This window comes from Musca vetustissima, unplaced genomic scaffold (genome assembly GCF_032173495.1).
Source record: "Musca vetustissima isolate MV318-11 ecotype Yass unplaced genomic scaffold, APGP_CSIRO_Mvet_v1 utg34302, whole genome shotgun sequence".
NCBI classification, from domain to species: Eukaryota; Metazoa; Arthropoda; class Insecta; order Diptera; family Muscidae; genus Musca; species Musca vetustissima.
This window is the reverse complement of record NW_026873278.1, coordinates 78,725-105,671: the sequence shown is the minus strand read 5'-3', so window position 1 is coordinate 105,671 and position 26,947 is coordinate 78,725. Positions and strand designations below refer to the sequence as shown.

The window sequence follows — 26,947 nt, the reverse complement described above, 5'->3', positions numbered from 1 at the left end:
CTTATATGGGGACTTCCCTTAAAATTGGGTCGACAATAGTAATTTTTGGTAGGATGATGTTTCTCCCAAAGAGAACTTAACGTACCAAATTCCAGTCAATTTGGTTGAAAAACATGCCCAAGCTCCCCAAAATACCGAATATCGATAGAGGGGGTTATCGTAAAACGTGGACCAATATTTATAATTTTTAGTCAGAAGATTTCCTACCTCAGGAAAATCCAAAATACCAAATTACAGCCAAATCGCATAAAAAACGTACCACAAATACCGAAATTCGGGGTTTCGGTTGTATGGGAACTACCCGGAATCTTGGACCTATATTAATAAGTTTTGGTAGGGAGATTTAATACCTCATGATAATGCATAATACCAAATTACAGAAAATTCGCTTGTAAAACGAGCCCAAGCTCCCCAAAATATCGAACATTAGAGGGTTCGGTTATATGGGAGCTACCTTAAAAAGTGGACCAATATTAATAACTTTTGCTAGGGAGATTTGCCACCTAATAATAACCCATCATACCAAATTACAGCCAATTTGGTTGAAAATCCTGCCCAAGCTCCCCAAAATACCGAAATTCGGAAGGTATCCTTAATGAGACCTACCCTTATAATTAGACCAATATTACTAATTTTTGGTAGGGAGATTTGCTACCCAATGAGAACCCACCATACCAAATTACAGTCAATTTCGATGAAAAATGTACCCAAGCTCCTTAAAATACCGAATATCGAGAGAGGGGGCTACCCTAAAACATGGACCAATATTGATCATTTTTGGTAGGAAGATTTTCTACCCCAGGAGAACCCAAAATACCAAATTACAGACAATTAGCTTGAAAATCATGCCCAAAATACCGAAAATACCGAGGTACCCTATAGGGAGCCTATACCAAAACATTGACCGATTTAAGCCATTTTCAATACCAAACCTCCTAGGAGTAGTAGCAATGTGTGTGCCAAATTTCTCAGCTCTATCTTAGATAATTGCCAATCACTTAGCACTGCATTTTCCCCTTTCAGGGGTTCCGACTGCCAACAATGTCGGAACAGTCGATTTCCCACCACTGACATTATTTACACTTCATAAATTTTGACAATTCCCTCCCTTCCCTTTTTAGAATATACTATTTTTTTCTTCACTTACCAATTGCCATTGCCGTTTCTTGAGCATCGCCGGTCACCATTTTCACCCTCACGCCGCTCTGCATCAGCAACTCTATCGATTCTCGAACCAATGGCCTTGGCGGATCGGTGATGCCCACCAAGCCACAATACACCAAATCTTGTAGATTTTTGCCTTTGGCCAATGCCAAAACTCGCAATCCTTTACGACCAATTTCATAGGCTTCCGCTAAAAATTCCGCTTCGTTTTGCTTCGTCAACGGCATTGTTTGTGAGCCAAATTTATATTTCGTACATTGAGGCAGGAGCATATCGAGAGCACCCTTGGCAAAGTAAATTTCTTCCTTGTTGTTGTTGTATTTGTGTATACACTTGACGGCCATCATTTTTTGTTCCGACGAGAAGGGATATTCCTGGATGCGTACATAATTTTCCGCTGTGGCATACATGCCATTTTTCATTGCGGCCGCAATGAGAGCGCCCTCTGTGGGTTGTCCCAGGAGGGTACCATTTTGTATGTAGGCATTATTGCATACCGCTCCGATCTCCAGGAGGTTGGTAATATTCGCCTTGGCCATTTCCACATTGTTACAATTGCGTATGTGTATCTCACCCTGATCATTGTATCCGGCTCCCGTAACATCTGCCATATAACCATCGGAGGTGATGATCACGGTGACGGTCATTTCATTTTTCGTCAGGGTTCCAGTTTTATCGGAGCAGATGACATTGACACAACCCAATGTCTCGACGGTGGGCAGCTTCTTGACAATGGCATTACGTTTTGCCATGCGCATGACACCCAAGGCCAGGGTGACAGTCACCACAATGGGTAAACCTTCCGGTATGGCAGCCACAGCCAAAGAGACAGAGATATTAAACATCTCCGTGAGAGGTTTACCCTGCAACCAGCCGAGCAGCATAATGACTCCAATAATCAGGAATGAATAAAAACTCAATTGGGCACCCAAAATATCCATAGATTTCTGCAACGGTGTCTTGGGGGCCTCTTCGGCCTGCATCATTTTGAAGACCTCACCAAATTCACTGCGCTCCCCAGTGCTCACGACAATACCCTTGCCATTGCCACAGCGGACCAAGGTCCCCATAAAGGCAATATTTTTCATATTTGTATGATCCTTATTGCCCATATTGTTTAGCAGCATATCGGTACATTTGCGCGAGGGTTCTGTCTCTCCCGTAAAACTTGACTCATCAATGGACAAATCAATTGCCTCAAATAGCCTCACATCGGCTGGGACCCGATCACCCACATTCAAATGGACAATATCACCCGGCACAAGTTCACGTGCTAAAAATGTCTCCAATCGGGATTCCCGTAAGCAGTGGCATTCTGGCGGTACCAATTTCTTTAACTCCTCTAAACTTTTCTCCGAACGATACTCCTGTATAAATGCCACGGTGACCACAATAATTATAGCTATCGTAATACTAACAGCATCATCGTATTGTTTCATTACCACCGATACCAGGGCGGAGCCGAGCAACAGCAGGATGAGTGGATTTTTAAATTGTTCTATATATTTTTTCCATGTCGGATCTTCTTCGATAACATTTAGCTCATTTTGTCCAATGATTTTTGCACGATATTTTGCCTCGGTCCATTTGAGGCCGGTGCGGACATCGACTTGTAAACGGCCGGCGACCTCAGAGGCACTAAATGTTGATGATTCCGCTGTGGTGAGTAACATTTCGGGGGTTAATGTTGAACCCGTCTGGAAGGAGAGGGGAAAATAAAAAGAGAGGGGGAAGATTAGAATGTTGTTGTCCTTCAGATCTGAAAGTTTTATAAACATATTTCAATTATTTAAAATGTTATGGTAATTTGAAAAAAAATTGGGAAAATTTGTAAGCCCCGGTATTTTTAATGCATTTCCTTATTTTCCCAAAAACTCAAATATTTTATTTGAACATGGGCACACAATTCACATTCAATTTAAAGCTAGTGTACTCCCCTTTCAAAATCAATTCAAATCTCTAAACTATGCCCCATAGTTCTAAAGTTATGGCCTCTAGAATATGTTACGCAAAAAATACGAAGTATCGGAAAATTCTAAGTCTTGAGGTTATTTTTCCGATATCTCAGATATTTTTCCAGACACTTCCTAATAATTTAGTATTGGATTTCAAGATAAGTTATTCTTCTTTGAAAATCAATTTAAATCTTTTAAATATTTCCTATGGTTCCGAAGTTATGACCTCTAGAACATGTAACACAAAAAATACCACATATCAGATAATTCTAAGTCTTGTGATATTTTTCCGATATCTCAGATATTTTAGAAGACACCTTCTAATTTTTAGTACCGGATTTCAAGATAAGTTATTCATCTTTCAAAATCAATTTAAAGTTCTGAAATATTTCCCATAGTTCCGAAGTTATCACCCCTCGAACATGTTACGCAAAAAAAACCAAGTATCGGAAAATTTGAAGTCCCGATATATTTTTCCGATATCTCAGATATTTTCCCAGACACCTCCTTATTTTGAGTATTGGATTTCAAGATAAGTTATTCATCTTTCAAAATCAATTTAAATTTCTGAAATATTTCCCATAGTTCCGAAGTTATCACCCCTAGAACATGTTACGCAAAATGAATACCAAACGAAAGATAATTCTAAGTCTTGAGCTTATTTTTCCGATATCTCAGATATTTTCCTAGACACCTTCTAATTTTTAGTATTGAATTTCAAGATAAGCTATTCTTCTTTTATAATCAGTTTAAACCTCTGAAAGATTCCCCATAGTTCCGAAGATATGGTCCCTAGAACATGTGTGCGCAAAAAAATACCAAGTATCGGAAAATTCTGTCTTGAGATTATTTTTCCGAAATCTCAGATATTTTTCCAGACACCTTTTTAGTAGTGGATTCCAAGATAAGTTCTTCCTCTTTCAAAATCAATATAAATCTTGAAAATAGTCTCCATAGTTCCGACGGTATGGCCCCTAGAACATGTTAAGCAAAAAATATCACATATCAGATAATTCTAAGTCTTGGGCTTATTTGTCCGATATCTCAGATATTTTTCCAGACACCTTCTAACTTTTATTATTGGATTTGAAGATAAGTTATTCTTTTTTCAAAATCAATTTAAATCTCTGAAATATTCCCCATAGTTTCGAAGTTATCACCCCTAGAACATGTTACGCAAAAAAAAATATCAAACGATAGATAATTTTAAATCTTAAGCTTATTTTTCCGATATCTCAGATATTTTCCCAGATACATTCTAATTTTTAGTACTGGATTTGAAGATAAGTTATTCTTCTTTCAAAATCAATTTAAATCTCTGAAATATTCACCATAGTTCCGAAGTTATGACCCCTAGAACACGTTACGCATAAAAATACCAAATAACAGAGAATTCTAAGTCATGTGATAATTTTCCGATATCTCAGATATTTTCCTAGATACATACTAATTTTTAGTATTTGATTTCAAGATTAGCTATTCTTCTTTCAAAATCAATTTAAATCTTTTAAATATTCCCCATAGTTCCGAAGTTATGGTCCCTAGAACACGTGTGCGCAAAAAATACCAAGTATCGGAAAATTCTGTCTTGAGCTTATTTTTCCGATATCACAGATATTTTTCCAGACACCTTCTAATTTTTAGTATTGGATTTGAAGATAAGTTATTTGTTATTCAAAATCAATTTAAATCTTTCAAATATATCCGATGATTCCAAAGTTATGACCTATAAAGCATGTTACGCAAAAAGAACCAAGTATCAGAAAAATCTAAGTCTTGTGATAATTTTCCGATATCTCAGATATTTTCCTAGACACATCCAGATTTTTAGTACTTGATTTTAAGATTAGTTAATCCTCTTTCAAAATCAATTTAAATCTTTTAAATATTCCTCATAGTTCCGAAGTTATAACACCTAGGACATGTTACGCAAAACTATACCAGATATTTGGTATTTTTTGCGTAACATCTTCTAGAGGCCATAACTTCAGAACTATGGGTGATATTTTGATGATTTAAATTGGTTTTGAAAGAGGAATAACTTTTCTTAAAATCCAGTACTAAAAATTAGGAGGTGTCTGGGAAAATATCTGAGATATCGAAAAAAAACTCACGACTTAGAATTATCTGTCGTTTGGTATTTTTGCGTAATATGTTCTAGGGGTGATAACTTCGGAACTATACGGAATATTTTGATGATTTAAAGTGGTTTTGAAAGATGAGTTACTAATATTGAAATTCAATATTAAAAATTAGGATATGTCTACGAAAATATTCGAGATATCGGAAAAATAAACTCAATACTTATCTTAATATTATCTGTCGTTTGGTATTTTTGCGTAACATTTTCTAGGGACCATAACTTGAGAACTATGGAGAATATTTGGATAATTTAAATTGATATTAAAAGAGGAATAACTTATCTTGAAATTCAGTACTAAAAATTTAGGAGGCGTCTGGGAAAATATCTGAGATATCGTAAAAATTATCACCATACTTAGAATTTTCCGATACATGGTATTTTTTGCGTAACATCTTCTAGGGGTCATAACTTCGCAACTATGGGAATATTTTGATGATTTAATATTATTTTGAAAGAGAAATACCTTATCTTGATATCCAGTACTAAAAATTAGGATGTGTCTTGAAAAAAGATGTGAGATATCGGAAAAATAAACTCAAGACTTAGAATTTTCTGACATTTGGGAATTTTTTGCGTAACATCTTCTAGAGGCTATAACTTCAGAACTATGGGTGATATTTTGATGATTTAAATTGATTTTGAAAGAGGAATCAAGTACTAAAAATTAAGAGGTGTCTGGGAAAATATCTGAGATATCGGAAAAATAAACTCACGACTTAGAATTATCTGTCGTTTGGTATTTTTGCGTAATATGTTCTAGGGGTGATAACTTCGGAACTATACGGAATATTTTGATGATTTAAAGTGATTTTGAAAGAGGAGTAACTAGTCTTGAAATGTTATATAAAATATATGTACGTGTCTAAGAAAATATTATAGATATCGGAAACATTTCACAAGACTTAGAATTTTCTGACATTTGGTATTTTTTTTTTTGCGTAACATATTGTAGAGGCCATAACTTCAGAACTATGGGGAATATTTTGATAAGTTAAATTGATTTTGAAAGAGTAATAACTTATCTTTAAATAGAGTACTAAAATTAAGAGGTGTCTGGAAAAACATCTGAGATATCGGAAAAATAAACTCAAGACTTAGAATTATCTGTCGTTTGGTATTTTTGCGTAATATGTTCTAGGGGCCATAACTTCAGAACTATGGGAAACATTTTGATGATTTAAATAGATATTGAAAGAGAAATAACTTATCTTGAAATCCAGTACTAAAAATTAGGATGTGTCTTGAAAAATATGTGAGATATCGGAAAAATAAACTCAAGACTTAGAATTTTCTGAGATTTGTGTATTTTTTTTTTGCGTAACATCTTCTAAGGGCTATAACTTCAGAACAGTGGGGAATATTTTGAAGATTTAAATTGATTTTTAAAGGGGAATAACTTATCATGAAATCCAGTACTAAAAATTAGGAGGTGTCCGGGAAAATATCTGAGATATCCGAAAAATAAACTAAAGACTTCGAATTATATGTCGTAGTTTATTTTTGCGTAATATGTTCTAGGGGATAACTTCGGAACTATAAGGAATATTTTGATGATTTAAAGTGATTTTGAAAGAGGAGTAACTAATATTTAAATTCAATATTAAAAATTGATGTGTCTACGACAATATTCGAGATATCGGAAAAAATTTCACAAGGCATAGAATTTTCTGACATTTGGGAATTTTTTTGCGTACCATCTTCTAGGGCCCATAACTTCAGAACTATGGGAAATATTTTGATAATTTAAATAGATATTGAAAGAGGAATAACTGTTCTTGAAATCCAGTACTAAAAATTAGGATCTGTCTACGAAAATATCTGAGATATTGGAAGTTATCACAAGACTTGGAATTTTCTGACATTTGGTATTTTGTTGCGTAACATTTTCTAGGGGCCATAACTTCAGAACTATGGAGAATATTTTGATAATTTAAATTGATTTTGAAAGAGGAATAACTTATCTTGAAATGATGTACTAAAACTTTGGAGGTTTCTGGGAAAATATCTGAGATATCGTAAAAATAATCATCATACTTAGAATTTTCCGATAGTTGGTATTTTTTGCGCACACGTGTTCTAGGGGTCATAACATCGGAACTATAGGGAATATTTTAAATATTTAAACTAATTTTGAAAGAAGAATAACTTGTCTTGACATCCAATACTAAAAAATTTGGGCATATTTGAGCACATGTGGCCATTTTACGATATCTCAGGCATTTGCTAAGATATAGCCCCATAACTTATATGTATTTGAAGTTCAGAATTTCACCATGAAGACTGGGGCCAGCTTTTATAATATGACGTTCGATTGTAGAATTGTGGTCCCATAAACATTTCGGAAAAGCATCTATTAGAAATCACAAAAACATTTCTTTCTTTTGTGTATATCTCCGAAATTTTATGAGTTATGTTATTGAGATTAATGGTTGACTCGAAGTCTAAGTGGTCCTGATTTAAAATTCTGGAGAATCTTAAGAATATTCCAAGGAGTTTTAAGGAGTTTAGGGCTCCTAGAACACGAGGTTCTCTAAAGTCACCAAACAAAAACATTTCTTCCTTTTGCGTATATCTTCGAAAATTTATAAGTTACGTTATTGAGATTAATAGATGACTCAAAACTTAAGTGGTCCCGATTTCAAATCTTGGAGAATCTTTCGAATATTCCAAGGGGTTTAAAGGAGTTTATGGGTCCTAGAACATGAGGTTTTCTTAAATCACTAATTCCAGGATGTTTTGTGGAAGTGTTTTATTTACTTTGGAGTTTGTCATAGATCTCGAAAGAAAAATCTGAAGCCTCTACCTGACAAAAATTTCCACTCTACCCCAATGCCGCCATTTAAAAAAAAGTTCTCAGACTTTTAAAAACTTCTCTTTTCAAATTTCTCCCCCAAAAAATTGTCCTTGACTGTAATTTTAAAATTGGCAAAACATATTTCAACGGCCTGACAAAAACGGAACAAAACAACAACAGAAAAAACTATTACCGTCAGGAAATAAAATGTTTCTGTAAATGACAGCAATATGAAGTTTGTCGAAGAGGAGGGAGAGAACGAAAAGGACCCCACACACTCTGTGGAGAGACAAACAGCACATTGTAATGACAATTGAAAATTAGCCGGCAAGAAGGCAACCAGAATACAATGATGGCCATCAAAAGTCGCCAGGAGAAGAACCAAAGAAGAACCCAACTAGCCGGCCAGGCATTCGACCAACCAACCATCCGACCGAACTGACAGCCAGCCAGCTATTTCAGTTAAACTGTCAACACCATACCACGTTTTTATGTTCCTCAATGATTACTGTTCAAAATTAAACTAGCACCCACACACGCCAATTTTTCTTCTCCTTCTCTCTCCTCTTGGTCTATCCCACCATTCATTATCTGCTTGGCAATAATACTTTGGTGCTATTCACCACCGTATGTCTGTCTGTCTGACTGATGAGCTGACAAACCGGCCATTAGTTGGGGGTAATTACAACATGTTTTGACCATACCCCGAACATTTTTTTTCGGCAGGTCCTTTGCTTCCTTTCTTCTTTTCAATAACATTGCAAATAATGATGATGATTATTCACTGCTTTCACAGAGCCAGAGGGGGAGACAGAAAGAGAGGGGAGCGAGAGCGGAGAAAAGAAGTAGAGTGTAGCTCCTTTTCTTATATCCTTTTATTGTAATTTTTCTTCCTTATCTCATTTCATTTACAAAGTTTTTTAGTTAGCACACTACACATTGTAACTCCTGTTGCTGCTGCTTAATGTTCGGTAAAATTACCATCAAGTCCAGTTGACTCCTCGCCTCCTCGCCTCTTCGACCTGGTCCTGGGTGATAGAATTAATTAAATTCAGGACCACAGACAACAGTAGCAGATAGTTTTTTTTATTTCGTAGGATATCGCAAGTAGAAAGGATTTTTTTGTAGTTTTCCTTAGTTTCTCCGAAGGTTGAGAGGGCCCTTCGGGCTTCGTATGTTAGATTAACTAAATTTTATATATTAAAATTAGTATTTAGTTTGAGTTTAATTAAGACACAACAACAAGACAGGTGGTTTTGATGATATAAACTTCGAAGGTAAAGGAGGAAGGTCTTAAATTTAAACATACAAAAAATACTTCTGCATTTGGGCGCCATACTCAAATTTTGAAAATTTATTTTTCCCCTTTAAATTTTATACACACCCCAACAGGGATAACATACGAAGTTCCTCAGATATCACAAAATGTGCGTGATACCGAAATTTGCGTGAATGATATTTATAGCCCCCATACAAAGGTCCAGCATCATATTCGGAAATATGGACTTATATTAAAAATGTTCTATAAAGATTTTTGTAATCACCCTAGGCCTCGGAATTCCGAACTACAGCCACCTTGTAATGCTAAAATACAGTAGCTTCGTTTGTAAAATGCGGCTATAGGACCATCAAAATACCTATAAACAGGCTGAACCTTTATATGTTAGCTATATCCGAACTTCGATCGATTTGTGTAATTTTTGGTACAAAGAATTGACACCCAATTCAATTGCAAAAATGCGCCTGAAATCCTCAATATTCCGAAATTTTGGGAAATCCTTACATGTGAGACCTACCTCGAAACATGGACCAATTTTAATAATTTTTGATGGGAAGATTTTCCTCCCTAAGAGAACCCAAAATACTGAATTAGAGACAATTTGCTTCAAAAACGTGCCTCGAATCGTCAAAATTCGAAAATCGGAGGATATCCTTATATGGGACTTACACCTAATACTGGACCGATTTTCATAATTTTCGGTAGAATGATTTGTAACCTAACGAGAACCCATAATACTAGATTACAAACAGTTTGTTTGAAAAACGTGCCTGATATTCACAAAATTCGAAAATCAGAGGGTATCTTTATATGGGACCTATACCTTAATTTGTGCCAATTTTGATAATTCTTCCTACCAAAGATTCTCCACCCTAAGCGAATCCAAAATACAAAATTACAGATAATTTGGTTGAAAAACGTTGCACATATTCACAAAATTCGAAAATCGGAGGGTACCTTTATAGTGAACAATACCTAAAATTGGGTCGATTTTTTTTTTTTAAATTTTTGGTAGAAAGATTTTCCATGATATGCGAACCCAAAATACCAAATTACAGCCAAATCGGTTTACAGACATATTGTTTGAAAAACGTGCCACATATCCACAAAATTCGAAAATCGGAGGGTACCTTTATGTGGGACCTATACCTAAAATTGGGTCAATTTTGATAATTTTTGGTAGGAAGATTTTCCATCCTAAGCGAACACAAAATACCAAATTACAGATAATTTGCATCAAAATTGTCCCTCAAATCGTCTAAAATCGAAAATCTGAAGGTAATGTTATATGGGACCTATTCCTAAAAGTGTGCCGATTTTCATAATTTTTTGTATGGAGATTTTCTACCCTAAGCGAACCCAAAATACCAAATTATAGACAATTTGCTTGAAAAACATGCCTCATATTGTCAAAATTCGAAAATCGGAGGGTACCGTTATATGGAGCCTATACCTAAAATTAGCCAGCATTTGATAATTTTTGGTAGGAAGATTTTCCAAACTAATAGAACTTAAAATACCAAATTACAGACAATTTGCTTGCAAAACATGCCCATTATCATCAAAATATCGAAAATCGGAGGGTAGTGTTATATGGAGGCTATACCTAAAAGTGGACCGATATGACTCATTTTTGGTAGTGTGCTTTTCTGGCCAATAAGAATCCATAATATCAAATTACAGCCAATTCGGTTAAAAAATGTGTCTGAAGTCCTCTATATACCGATAATCGGAGGACGCGTTATATGTGACCTATACATCAAATTGGACAAATGTTGATTATTTTTGGTAGAAAGAATTGCTATCGAACGAGAACCCAAAATATCAAATTACAGGTAAATCGGTTGAAAAACGAGTCTGATATCCTCAAAATATCGAAAATCGAAGGATACCCTTACCTAAAAGTGGACAGATAAGGATAGTTTTTGGTAGAGAGAGAACCCAAATGATTGAGAACCCAAAATATTAAATTACAGCTAATTCGATTGAAAAATGTGTGAAAATGTGAAATCCTCAAAATATCGAAAATCGGAGTTTGATGTTATATGGGTCCTATACCTAAAAGTGGGACGATTTTTCATAATTTTTGGTAGAAAAATTTGACACCTAATGAGAACCCAAATTATCAATTATGAGCTGAAATTGGTGAAAAACATGTCCAAATCCTGAAAATATCGAAAATCGGAGGGTAATGTTATATGAGGGGCCTATACTTAAAAGTGGTTCGATTTTTATAATTTTCGGTAGGAAGATTTACCATCCTAAGAGAACCCAAAATAGCAAATTACAACCAATTTAATTGAATAGTCGTGACCAAAATCCTCAAAATAGGGAAAATCGGTGGTATCCTTATATAGGGCCTATACCAAAACGTGGTCCCAAATTGATAATTTTTGGTAGGGAGATTTTCTGCTCAATGAGAACCCAAAATACCAAATTACAGGCAATTCGATTGAGAAAACCTAGACAAACTCTCGAAAATACGGAAAAATCAAGGGGTGCGGATAAGGGAGGCTATCCCGAATCTTCGGCCAATATTGTTAATTTTGTGGTAGGGACATTTTCTACCCAATGAGAAACCCCTCATATCAAATTACAGCCAATTCAGATAAAAATTGAACAACGGTTTTTTGTAAATTATTTACGATGCTCCCTGTTATCATGTTATCAAAACTAAACATGATCAAAATTAAAAATTACAACAACAGCAACAAAACTTCAATAAATTACAGCTGATGGCGAAAATGTGTTTTTCCAATTATTTGTTGAATGTAACTTTTCAAGTGTTGCACAAAGAGAGAAATAAAATTTCCTATGATAACAACAACAACATGAAATTGAAAACCAAAAAAATACAACAACAACAACAAATGACATCTAGTAGGCAGGCAGTAATAACTAGTAGAGCAGAACCAAAACCTCTTAGATAACCAAAGAAACTGAAAATGACACCAAAAAACGGCAACAAAAAAACAGAGTAGGTAGATAAGGGTACAGGCAAGGGGTGAGGTGAGGTTCCGCTCACCTCTGTTATAAGAACTCAAGGTGATTGTCTAGGTTTCTAGTTAATTTGTTTTTGCTGTCGGTTTTTTTTTTTCAATACCTTCAAATATTTCAAACCACAATCTGCGGAACATTGATATTGATTTTCTGTTTAGAAACTGTGATAAACATTGCCCCCTGCTTGATAGGGTGTTCTCCGCGACCGATATGCAGTCAATCACGTTGCTGTTGTGATTGACAAGTGTTTAGATAGTTAATTATTGTTCAAAGGCAAAATTGAAATATTGTGGGGTAAATGTTTTCCAAAAAAATAAATAATTATTTAACAATTAGAAAGAAAACACGTGTTTCCAAAAGAACAAAAATTCGAAGGTTCGAAACTGTTATACAGGTCTATATGACGAAGAAATTTTTTTTTTGATATTTATTTTTTTATGTTTTCATTATGAAATGAATAAAAATGAAAATTTCGAAATTTTTTAAACTGTTATACTCAGATATAAAAGTGTTATACTGTTACATTGTAACTGTTATATAGCTTAAATCGTAATAAAAATTAGTTTTATCCTTAAAAAATATAAAATTTAAATATTTTCAATATTCAGAAACAATTATCGAAACTGTTATACTCCTTTGTTTGAACAAGAATAAAAAAAAACACAAAAATTTGAAGGGGTATAACTGTTATAAAGGTCTATATGATGAATAAAAAATTTTGATATTTATTTTTCATGTTTTCATTATAAAATTAATAAAACTGAAAATTTCGAAATTTTTTAAACTGTTATATTCAGATATAAAAGTGTTATACTGTTATATTGTAACTGTTATACACCTTAAATTAGTTTATAGATAGAAAAAACAAATTTAAATATTTTTGAAATTTTTAGAACCATTTTTCGAAACTGTTATACTCACGAATTGTGCCCAAAAATAATTTTTTTAGGCCGAACTTTCAGCCGATTTGGCTCAAATTTAATTTTATAAAATGAATAAAACTGAAAATTTCGAAATTTTTTAAACTGTTATACTCAAATATAGAAGTGTTATTCTGTTATATTGTAACTGTTATACAACCGAAATCGTAATAAAAATTAGTTTTTTTTTCGATAAAAAATATAATTTAAATATTTTTAATATTCAGAAACAATTATCGAAACTGTTATACTCCTTTGTTTGAACAAGAATAAAAAAACACAAAAATTGGAAGGGGTATAACTGTTATAAAGGTCTACATTATGAATAAAAAAAATTATATTTATTTTTTATGTTTTCATTATAAAATGAATAAAACTAAAAATTTCGAAATTTTTTAAACTGTTATACTCAAATATATAACTGTTATACTATTATATTGTAACTGTTATACAACCGAAATCGTAATAAAAATTAGTTTTTTTCGATAGAAAAAAAACTAATTTAAATATTTTTGAATTTTTTAGAACCATTTTTCGAAACTGTTATACTCACGAATTGTGCCCAAAAAAATTTTTTTTTGGCCGAACTTTCAACCGAATTGGCTCAAATTTAATTTTATAAAATGAATAAAAATGAAAATTTCAAAAATTTTCTAACTGTTATACTCAAATATAGAAGTGTTATACTGTTATATTGTAACTGTTATACACCTTAAATCGTAACAAAAATTAGTTTTATCGATAAAAATATATAATTCAAATATATTTTAATATTCAGAAACAATTATCGAAACTGTTATACTCCTTTGTTTGAACAAGAATAAAAAAAACACAAAAATTTGATGGGGTATAACTGTTATAAAGGTCTACATGATGAATAAAAAAAATGTTGATATTTATTTTTTATGTTTTCATTATAAAATGAATAAAAATAGAAATTTCGAAATTTTATAAACTGTTATACTCAAATATAAAAGTGTTATACTGTTATATTGTAACTGTTATATACCTTAAATCGTAATAAAAATTAGTTTTATCCTTAAAAAATATAATTTAAATATGTTTAATATTCTGAAACAATTATCGAAACTGTTATACTCCTTTGTTTGCACATGAATAAAAAAAAACACAAAAATTTGAAGGGGTATAACTGTTATAAAGGTCTACATGATGAATAAAAAAATTTTTGATATATATTTTTTGTTTTTATTATAAAATTAATAAAAATAGAAATTTCGAAATTTTTTAAACTGTTATACTCAAATATAAAAGTGTTATACTGTTATATTGTAACTGTTATACAACCGAAATCGTAATAAAAATTAGTTTATCGACAGAAAAAAAAACTAATTTAAATATTTTTGAAATTTTTAGAACCATTTTTCGAAACTGTTATACTCACGAATTGTACCCAAACATAATTTTTTTGGGCCGAACTTTCAACCGAATTGGCTCAAATTTAATTTTATAAAATGAATAAAAATGGAAATTTCGAAATTTTTTAAACTGTTATACTCAAATATAAAAGTGTTATACTGTTATATTGTAACTGTTATACACCTTAAATCGTATTAAAAATTAGTTTTATCCTTAAAAAAGTATAATTTAAATATTTTTAATATTCAGAAACAATTATCGAAACTGTTATACTCCTTTCTTTCAACAAGAATAAAAAAACACAAAAATTGGAAGGGATATAACTGTTATAAAGGTCTACATGATGAATAAAAAAAATTTTGATATCTATTTTTTGTTTTTATCATAAAATGAATAAAACTGAAAATTTCGAAATTTTTTAAACTGTTATACTCAGATATAAAAGTGTTATACTGTTATATTGTAACTGTTATACGCCTTAAATCGTAATAAAAATTAGTTTTATCGATACAAATATATAATTCAAATATTTTTTTAATATTCTGAAACAAATTTCGAAACTGTTATACTCCTTTATTTGACCAAACATAAGTGTTTTGGGCAAAATTTTCAACTGGATTGCCTCACATTTGATATTTTAGGTTCTCATTGGGTCGTAAATATTTCTAACAAAAATGATCAACATTGGTCCACCTTTAGTTATAGTCCCCATATAGCGTTCCGCCCAAAATTTCAATATTTTGGTGACCTCTTTTTCAATCGAATTGACTGTAATTTCATATTTTGGGTTCTCATTGGCTGTAAAATGATCCTAGCAAAAATTGTAAACATAGGTCCATTTTCAAGGTTAGTTCCCATATAACGTACTTTCCGATTTTCGATTTTTAAGGATTTTGGCCAAGTTTTCCAACCGAAATATTAGTAATTTTGTAGTTTGAGTTCTCACTGGGTAGCAAATCTCCCTACCAAAAATAATCAATATCGCTCGAAGTTTCAGGATGGCATCCATGTAACGATACCTTCCGATTTTCGATTTTTATGGATATTGGCTAAGTTTTCCAACCAAATTTCGTATAATTTGCTTATTTTAGTTCTCATTGGGCAGTAAATCTCCCAAACAAAAAATATCGATATTGGTCCACTTTTTAGGGTAGCCTTCATATAGAGGTGCCCTGAATTTTTTGTATTTTCGGGAATTTGGGCAAATTTTTCAATCAAATTGGATGCAATTTGGTATGTTGGGTTCTCATTGGGTAAAAAATCTGACAACCAAAAATTATTGATATTGGTTCACTTTTAAGGGTAGCTCCCATATAACAATACCTTCCGATTTTTGATTTTTAAGGATTTTGGCCAAGTTTTTAAACCGAAATGATTGTAATTTGGTACTTTGGATTTTCATGAGGTAGTAAATCTTCCTACCAAAAATTATTAATATCGGTTCACATTTTGGTATAGCCCCCTTATGACGGCACCCCAAATTTTCGTTATTTTGAACAAGTTCTTCAACCGAATTGGCTAAAATTTGATATCTTAGGTTATCATTGTGTAGAAAATCTCCCTACCAAAAATTATCAATATTGGTCCACTTTTCTAGGATAGTCCCCGTATAACAATACCTTCCGATTTTCGATTTTTAAGGATTTTGATCAAGTTTTTCAACCGAAATGGCTGTAATTTGGTACTTTGGATTTTCATGAGGTAGCAAACCTTCCTACCAAAAATGATTAATATCGGTTCACATTTTGGTATAGCCCTCATATAATGGTACTCCGAATTTTCGTTATTTTTGGGGATTTTGAACAAGTTCTTCAACCGAATTGGCTAATAAAATTTGATAGGTTGGATTCTCATTGGCTGCAAAATCTTCCTACCAAAAATTATCAATATTGGTCCACTTTTCTAGGATAACCCCCATATAACAATACCTTCCGATTTTCGATTTTTAAGGATTTTGTCCATGTTTTTAAACCGAAATGGCTGTAATTTGGTACTTTGGATTTTGATGAGGTAGCAAACCTTCCTACCAAAAATTATCAATATCGATCCACGTTTTGGTATAGCCCCATACCACGGTACTCCAAATTTCCGATATTTTGAGAATATCAGACACGTTTTTCAACAGAATTGACTGTAATTTGATATTTTTTGGATTCTCATTGGGTAGCAAAAATTCCTGCCAAAATAATCAATATCGGCACACGTTGTGGTATAGCTCCCATATAAAGTTAACCCGAATTTTCTGTATTTTGAGGATGTTCGGCACGCTTATTTACCCAATTGATTGTAACTTGGTAGAATGGGTTCTCATTGGGTAGCAAATCTTTCACACATAAATTATTTATATTTTTGCAAGTTTCGATATAGCCACCATATAATGATACCTTCCGATTTTCTATTTTTGAGACTTTTAACCATTTTTTCCAAACGAATTGAATATAATTTGGCATTTTGGGTTCTTATAGGGTCTAACATCTTCCCACAAAAAATCATCAATACCGATAAACATTTTAGGATAGTCCCCTTACAACGATACCTTCCGATTTTCGATATTTGAAGATTAGGGCCATGTTTTCGCACCGAATTTGCTTAAATTTGATATTATGGGTTCTCATTGGGTATAATATCTTCCTACCAAAAGTTATCAATATTAGCCTATTAATTGGGGTAGCCCCCTTGAAACGTTACCCTCCGATTTTTGCTATTTTGTGGATTTCAGACACGTTTTTCAAACGAATTGAGTGGAATTTAATATTTTGGGTTCTCATTAGGTGTAAAATTTTTCTATCAAAAATTATCAATATCGGCGTACGTTTTGGAGTGGTCCCCATATAACAACACCACGAATTTTCGATATTTTGAGGATTTTAAAAAATTTTTCCAATTGAATTGGCTCAACATTAAAATTTTGGGTTTTTATTGGGTCTAATATCTTCCAATTAAATTTTAATAATATCGGTCGAAGTTTTAGGGTAGCCCCCACATAACGTTACCTTCCGATTTTCGATTTTTAAGGATTTTGGCTAAGTATTCGCATCAAATTGTCTAAAATTTGATATTTTGGGTTCTCCTTAGGTCTAATATCTTCCCACCAAAAATTATCAATATCAACCCACATTGTGGTATAGCCCCCATATAAGGGTAACCCGAATTTTCCTAATTTTGGAGATTTTGAAGAGGTGTTTTCAACCGAATTGGATAAAATTTGATATTTTGGGTTCTCGTTGAATCTAATTTCTTCCCACCAAAAATTATCAATATAGGTCATAGATTTAGGATAGTCCCCATATAACGGTACCTTCCGATTTTCGATTTTTTACGGATTTTGTCTAAGTTTTTGTATCGAATTTTGTCAAATTTGATATTTTGGGTTCTCCTTAGGTCTAATATCTTCCCACCAAAAATTATCAATATGGGTCCATATGTTGGTATAGTCCCCATATAAGGGTAACCCGAATTTTCAGTATTTTGGGGATTTTGAAGGGGAGTTTTCCACCGAATTGGCTCAAATTGGATATTTTGGGTTCTCATTGGGTCTAATATCTTCCCACCAAAAATTATTAATATCGGTCGAATATTTTGGATAGTCCCCATATAACGATACCTTCCGATTTTCAATTTTTAAGGATTTTGGCTAAGTTTTTGCATCGAATTTGGGTTCAAATTTGATATTTTGGGTTCTCCATAGGTCTACTATCTTCCCACCAAAAATTATTAACATCGGTTGACATTTTGGTATAGCCCTCATATAAGGGTAATCCGAATTTTCCTAATTTTGGAGATTTTGAAGAGGGGTTTTCACCGAATTGGCTAAAATTGGATATTTTGGGTTCTCATTGGGTCTAATATCTTCCCATCAAAAATTATCAATATCGGTCGAAGATTTATGATAGTCCCCATATAACGATGCCTTCCGATTTTCGATTTTTAAGGATTTTGGCTAAGTTTTTGCATCGAATTTGGGTTCAAATATGATATTTTGGGTTCTCCTTAGGTCTACTATCTTCCCACATTTGACATTTTGGTATAGCCCTCATATAAGGGTAACCCGAATTTTCCTAATTTTGGAGATTTTGAAGAGGGTTTTTCAACCGAATTGGCTAAAATTGGATATTTTGGGTTCTCATTGGGTCTATTATCTTCCCATTAAATATTATTAATATCGGTCAAAGTTTTAGAATAGCCCCCATATAACGATACCTTCAGATTTTCGATAGATGTTTTTATAAAATACTTTTTTAACACCTCCTCGGGGATTTTCGTTAATTTTTTTCAGTTTCCATAGGACTTTAAAAAAATATATTTTTTTCAACCACTTGAGTACCACACATTTTTGCCTAGAATTGCTGGCAAAAACAGAGGTGAATAACCTTCAATCTCCCCCTTCTCCCACTCAGAAAATTTTCAAAAATTCTCAAATTTCATTAAAATTTTATTTCGTTATGTTTTCTTAAAATCGATGAATATTTACATATCAATCAATGTAAACAACACTTGATAAAATATATTACAACAAATACAGCAATACAACAACATAAACACATAACTGGTGTTTCCTGTTCACGTTGTTGTTGGAACTGCTGCTGCTGCTGTCACTGGCAAAGACCTGAAGACCTATTTACACAGCTGGCGGTATTCAGTCAAGTGTTGTTATCATTTTGGGAGAAAAAATAGAGGGAAGTGGAGATGGTGGAGGGTGGGGAATGGGGAAGGGGAAATATTATACAATAAAATTCAATTTGAAGTCAATGAATCGAAATCAATTAATTTAAAATAAATGTAAAATATTTTGAAATAAACCTCAAGTCGAACGATTTTGAAAAAAAAAATTTTAACGTGGATTTTTTTTATGGGAAATTTGCCTAAAGTCACCCTATAAATTTTCAGAAAATCGGAAAAATTTCCATATTCGAAACAATTTTTGCCTATATGGTTCACATATTCTGAAAGTACACTCTTAGACCTTTCGTTTAAGCAAGAGAAAAAGTTGAGCGGTTTTTGTTCGGATTTGGTGCAAAGAATCTTGGGGTCTTAACCCCATATTTCGCTGAGAGTCATATTTTGCCAAGGATGGGACTTTTTAACAGAAAAATAATTCCAGAGAGGGAACTCTTCAAAAATTTTCGGAAAAGCTTTTCTAAGGGTTAGTAAAACTCTTGGGGTTCTTTAAAGACTAGAAGAACAGCGAGAAGGCCATCAAGACATGGAGGGTCTCTGAAGTCGAGTCAACGAAGCCATACGAGAGCTCTAAGAAAGTTCTCTGTTGCAGAAGACCGCCTGAAGGGTCCTCCAAGATCCACAAACATGCAAAAGATCTTTGGAGAGGTCATCGTAGTTCTGGAGGGCCTCTTAAGTTCATCGAAGACTTTTAAAGTTGTCCTTTGAATTCTGGTGACAACCGAAAGGTCCTCTAAGATCAAGACCGTCTGAAGAGTCCTCTTAAGATCCAGAAACATGCAGAAGATCTTCGGAGAGGTCATCGTAGTTCTGGAGGGTCTCTGGAGTTCATCGAAGTCTCTTAGAAAGTTATTTAATATATAGAAGACTTTTAATGTTGTGCTTTGAGTTCCAAGTGACCACCGAAAGGTCATCTAAGATCCAGAAAGCCTAAAAGATCTTGAAAAAGATCATACAATGTTTAGGATACCTCATTCGTATGTTTCTCGAAGGCCTAAAAGACCTTAGATATGGATTCCTAAGACCCAAAAGACCAATGAGAAGGTCCTAAAATGAGGTCTGATAAGCATCTGAGGTATATAACACACCCTTGGAGAGGAGTATACGAGAAAATTCTCTAAGGCATATAAGGCCTTCGTTAAGCCCTCTAAGGAAAAAGCGAGAGAGAGAGAACTTCTAAAAGGGTTCTATAGGGCATATAGAGCGAAGATCCCCGTAAGGTCAGACATAGAAACTAAAAAACAAATATATATTTTTCTAAGGCCACTAAAGAAGAAAATCCCACAAACAAAAAATTAATATTTTTCTAAGTCCACCAGAGTAGACTTTTTATGCCCTCCACCATAGTATGGAGGGTATATTAATTTTGTCATTCCGTTTGTAACTCATCGAAATTTTCATTTCCAACCCTATAAACTGCAGCAAAAGCTAAACTTGGGTACCAAAGACCACCATCAAGAAATCCGTGGTACGATCAGGAGTGTCGTAATGCTACTGATATGAAAAACGCAGCGTATAGGGCAACCCTGCGAACAGTAGCAACACGTTTTGTGATGGAGAACTATCATGAGAAAAGGAGAGAGTAGAAACGTATATTCAGAAAAAAGAAGAAAGAACAAGAAAAACGTGAGCGTGAACAAATCGAGATGTACCGGAGTCAGAATGAAGTCCGAAAATTCTACCAACGGGTAAAACACCAAACCGAAGCCTTTGGTGCAGGCACATCTCTACAGGAGATAATGAAGGAAATCTGGTGACAGATACAGACAGCGTGCTGAGGATCTGGTAGGAACACTTTGAAAAACTTCGGTAGATGACGGTATAGAGTGTATGCCACCTAGCCAAGATGAAGTCAGAATAGCAATCAATCGGCTGAAGAATAATCATGCAGCAGTTGCCGAGGGGTTACAAGCCGAACTATTCAAGACTGGTGGACAGATGCTGGTAAGGAGCATGCAGCAGCTGATTAGTACAATTTGGCTAGAGGAATGCATGCCCAATGATTGGAACCTCAGCATCCTGTGTCCCGTGCACAAAAAAGGAGACAAGACGATGTGTGTAACTATAGAGGAATAAGTTTCCTTCCCATCGCATATAAACTGCCATCCAGCGTTGGCTTCAGACCTGACAAATCAAGCATTGACCAGATTTTAACTCTGCGCCAAATCCTGGAAAAACCCACGAAAAACACATCGACACATTTCACCTATTCGTCGACTATAAAGCCGCATTCGGCTCGAGCTCTATCCGTTCATAGGTGTCTAAAGTCACGTCTGCGTTGGGCATTCCTGCAAAATTAATTCGGCTATGCAGGATAACATTAACAGGCACAAGATCAGCAGTTTAAGTCGGAAAGGACCTCTCGGAGCCTTTCAAATACCGAACGAGGATTCAGACAAGGTGATAGTTTGTCGTGTGACCTTTTTAACATCCTGCTAGAAAAGGTCATACAAGATGCAAATGTGAACAGAAATGACACTCTGTACACCAAACAACACATGTTACTCGCCTACGCCGATGACATCGACATGATGGGTCGAACATTGAGAGCGGTAACAGCCACCTTTGAACAAATTGAGAAGTAGTCTGCCAAAGTGGGTCTGGCAGTAAACGGTGGTATCAAGCTGGTGGTATCAAGACGTCCAGTAGACTCGGACCAACTATGGAACTTGAGAACTACAGCTTCGAAGTAGTCAAAGATTGTATATAACTTGGTACCGCCATAAATAAAACTAATGACGTTAGTTTTGACCGATGCTACTGTGGTCTGAGCAAACAACTCAAAAGCAAGGCCACCTCCCACCAGGCTAAACTCACACTCTACAAGACGCTGATACTACCTGTGATGTTATATGGATCTGAAACATGGGTACTTGCGTAAGCAGATGAGGCAGCTCTTGGTGTGTTTTAGAAAAAAAAATCTCCGAAAGATCTATAGGCTGATCTGCGTTGATGGTGAATATCGATCGCCGTCGAATGAACCATGAGTTGTACCAGCTATTCCCGGACATCGGCATTGTTAGACGTATTGAGCTGCAGCGACTACGTTGGCTACGTCATGTTGCAAGAATGGATGATGAAGATGCCCCAGCCCAGTAGGCATATAAAAGCGAACCAGCTGATGGTTCACACAGAAGGGGAAGGCCACGAATTAGATGTAAAGATCAAGTCGAAGACAACATCGCCCAAAAAGGGTCTTTCAAATTGGAAAAAATGCGCAAAAGACCGACACGCCTAGAAATCTTTTTTAAGCTCGTCCTATGGAACGAAAGCTCTGTCAAAAGCCAGCTAAGTAAGGAAGTAATTCAGTTATTTATTAATTCTGTATAGGAAATATGTTGCTACAGTCTCTTAAATGTATTTTAAAGGAAGATCACGAATTCGCACAACTCTTCAGCACGGCGTACATTAATCAACTCCCTCCATACAAGTAGTAGCTTTGCCAGATCTCCACAATACCTGTTTGTGGCTCGTGGCTAAATCGATGCGATGCCCCCTTACTCAATTTTCATCAGAGTAAAAATTTTTAATGTAGACCCTTGACGGTAGGGGATTCTCAACACTGTCACTGTCGAATAGTTTCTTGTATTGCCACTAGGGGACCTTCTGATCGTTACGTTTAAACTTTGAATACATTTTAATGAACATTAAAAATTTGAGGTCAAAAAAATAATTTTTTTCCAGTGCCATCAATTTTTTTTCTAAAACTGTCAGCGATAGTTAAAAAAAATATTTTTTTAAAACCAACAGAGAGGGGTGTTTAAAAAATATTCGTTTTCAATAATTATCAGAGATGGGACTTTTTAAAAGAATTTTTTCCAAGGCCGTCATAGATGGGACTAATTAAAAATAATTTTTCAGAACGACCAAAGATGGGACTTTTGTAAAAAAAAATATTATTTCGAAGACCACCAGAGATGGGATTTGTTAAAGCAATATTTTATTCTCAAGGATCACCAGAGAAGGGATTTTTTTATTGAAGATTTCTTCAATAATATTTTACTTCAAAACAAATAAAAATAATTTTGATATACTCACATCCTTATCATCATATATCATTAGAGCGGTTGTTGATGGCGTTTTCCCGTTCATGATGATGGTTGGTCAGGTTTATTTGGTTCACCGTTATTTATTTAAAACTTAACTTAGATTAAATATTTAAAAGTAAAAATGTTGATAAAAAACTAAGAACTGTCACTATCTGCATTCGAAACACAAGAAAAAAAACATAGATTATTCACCAAAATATTTTGAAACGTAACATAATATTGACTTAAAAGCGGTACGATAAACGTTATTATGACGTAGTTTATGTAGATCGGAACACTTGTATATTTTGTAGACACGGCGACGGCCAGGTGATAATTGTTATCAAAAAAAAATGGAGCAAATTTTTCATTCGCGATACTGGGTCAAACCCTCACCGTCCACTATCCAAGAAAGCGTAAACGTAAACTTTTTAGTTCAGTGGTTTTCCAGGTTTTGTCATTTGCTTATCGATTTTGAATGGAATGGCAACGCCAACGGCAGCACATTTTTTACGTCACGTTACATTACGAGTGTTCGGCCGATAAGCCGCATTCCATCAGCCCATCATTGTCTCGTATCACTTAAAAGCCGATGACAGCTATTAGATGATGGTGGGGGACTGGCTACGCGATTTTGATTGCAACGGCTTTTGTTTGCCTTATTGAATGATTGGCCGACTAATCAACCGAACAACAATTCAGTCGTGTTCAATTGTGTTTGAAATATTAAATTAGTAAAATTATTTATTTTTTTCTATAAATTATAATTTTCCCGATTTCCGATACTCTTCTGCTTCCTCCCAAATGCAAGCTTATTGGTCTTGCCATTCAAAACTGTCACGCAAACATTATCATCATCCGATCTCTTTGAAATTTCTCTTTATTGAAATTTTATTTCGTACTTAAATTGTGGGGAATTATATGGCCCCATCGATAATTTGTTTGATATTTATAACAAAAAATTATTTTTTATTATAATTTATTGTGTTATTGTTATTGTGGTTAATTCTATTTAAAAAAAAATGATTTATCAATTTAAATTTAAAAAAAATATTGTGTATTGGCCGCTTCGATTTTTTGCACGAAAGAATTGCCAAAATTAGACCAACAATGTTTACCAAAGACGTCAGTCAGTCCTTAAAACCCTTTCACTTGAAATTTTTAAAATAAACTTCCAACCCAATCGCACTCCAGCATCTATTAATAATGCCATATTAAATTAATTAATAATTAAATGCATTTTCATGCAAAAAATATCATGTTTTATTTAGATTTCTTCAAAAAAACCACAACAATTTAACCAGCAGCTGTTATTGCCTGCCAAAACCATTCACTTGTGTTCCCTTTCTCTCTCTTACACACAAACTCACTCTCTATAATACTGTTTTGTTCCTGTAATGACGTCATTCATCATCACAGCAAATCTCTGCTAAGAACATGCATGCATGCTCTGCCGCTGCTAACCGGTACATAACAGAGAAACAAACATGTTCAAATAAACAAAGCAACAACAACAACGACGTCGCCAATAAAGGACTATCTCTCCCTCGCACACAAATTAAGGGAATTTCATTTGTGTTCTCTTCTAATGTTCTCCCACTGTGTCTCGCACACACTCAGGCAGGCATGCACTCAATGTTTACCAAAGACGTCAGTCAGTCCTTAAAACCGGGCCCTTTCACTTTAAATATTTAAAATAAACTCCCAACCCAATCACACTCCAGCATCTATTAATAATGTCATGTTTAATCAATTAATAATTAAATGCATGCATTTTCATGCAAAAAATATCATGTTTTATTTAGATTTCTTTAAAAAAAACCACGACAATTTAACCAGCAGCTGTAACTGCCATTGCTACCATTCACTTGCGTTCCCTTTCTCTCTCTCACACACACATTCAATCTCTATAATACTATTTTGTTCCTGTAATGACGTAATTCATCATCACACCAAATCTCTGCTAAGACCAAAGACGCCAGTCAGGCCTTCAAACTGGCACTTTCACTTGAAATTTTTAAAAGAAACTTCTAATCTATTAATAATTCCATATTAAATTTATTAATGATTAAATGCATGCATTTTCATGCAAAATCCCGATGTTTTTATTTAGATTTCTTAAAAAACCACAACAATTTAACCAGCAGCTGTTACTGCCTGCCAAAACCATTCACTTGCATTCCCATTCCCTCTCTTACACACACTCACTCACTATAATAGTGTTTTGTTCCTGTAATGACGTCATTGGTCATAAAACAAATCTCTGCTAAGAACATGCATGCATGCTCTGCCTCTGCTAACCGGCACTTAACAGAGAAACAAAAAATTGCAAAGTGTGGTTTTATATTTGTCGGGATGGGGATCGGTGTTGAGAGTTTCTCTCTCTCTCAGTGGTAAATTGTGAATTGTGTTGGAAAACATTACCACAGGTAGGAACAAAAAAGTACGAAAAGGTACCTAAAATTCTACTTCAAATGATAATAAATTATAATTATGGAGAAATATTGGCCAATATTTATACCAGTTAGTTGCATAAATAACATATGATATAATTTAAGCGTAAATGTATTCACGAATAATAAAAAAATTAAATTTTTGTTTTGGTACGTTTATGTCAATTCGTACCTTTTGTGAACAAAAAGTACGTCTGCTACAAAATTAAAAATAGCGCAACTCTAATTACTCTCTCAAGAGAGAGAAACTCTCAACACCGATCCCGATCCCGACAAATATAAAACCACGCAAATAAACAAGAATTCTTGTTCTTCACTGCCGCCTTCGTCATTGTTCGTTCACCAACAATGCGACAGCGAAGGGCTCGTTCTCTCTCTCGCACACATTATGGAGATTTCATATGTGTTCTCTTCTAATGTTCTCCCTCTGCACTCAGCCAGGCATACACCTAATCAAGCAAAGTAAACGATTACTGTATTCAATGCAGTGTATTACAAGGCAACAACAACAAAAACACGAAATAAAAGAAAAACAACAACTATTCATGCTGTGAGAGAACGATCACACAGGGTTGCCTTCATGTGTGTTTTTAAAGCAAAAACATGGAAAGAGACAATAGTGGAATATTTTGGTGAATATTTAGAAATGGGTAAAAACAATTATAATCAGGCAACTGCTAAAATTTAGCAAAAATTACCACTAAATATTTGTTTTGTAGTTTTAAAGAGGGTATATTTATTTTTTTTATTATGATATTAAAACTTCCATAAAGGCCGATTTTTTTAAAAATATTTTTAAAGACCAAACGAACCATGCAAAAATCCAGGAAAAACCCACAAAAAACCTATCCGTAAATTAATTCGGCTATGCGGGAATACTTTAAATGGCACAAGATCAGCAGTTAAAGTCGGAAAGGATCTATCGGAGCCCTTTAATACCGAACGAGAATTCAATCAAGGTGACAGTTTGTCGTGTGACCTTTTTAACATCCTGCTGGGAAAGGTCATACGAGAGGCAAAGGTAAACAGAAATGGTACTCTGTACACCAAACAACACATGTTACTCGCCTACGCCGATGACATTGACATAATGGGTCGAACATTGAGAGCTGTGACAGCCACCATTGAACAAATTGAGAAGGAGTCTGCCAAAGTGG

At 34.2% G+C, this 26,947-nt stretch overlaps 1 protein-coding gene across 1 annotated transcript; it reads right to left on the bottom strand.

The window, feature by feature from the left end:
• Positions 1–1,139: 1,139 nt before the first annotated feature.
• Positions 1,140–23,395, bottom strand: LOC133323799 (calcium-transporting ATPase type 2C member 1-like). The gene is made up of 2 exons (XM_061532702.1): positions 23,348–23,395; positions 1,140–2,861 (listed from the first exon to the last, which is right to left on the bottom strand). Exons 1-2 carry the CDS (start codon positions 23,366–23,368, stop codon positions 1,140–1,142), a joined length of 1,743 nt encoding a protein of 580 aa, XP_061388686.1. The 5' UTR covers positions 23,369–23,395.
• Between the last annotated feature and the right edge of the window lie 3,552 nt (positions 23,396–26,947).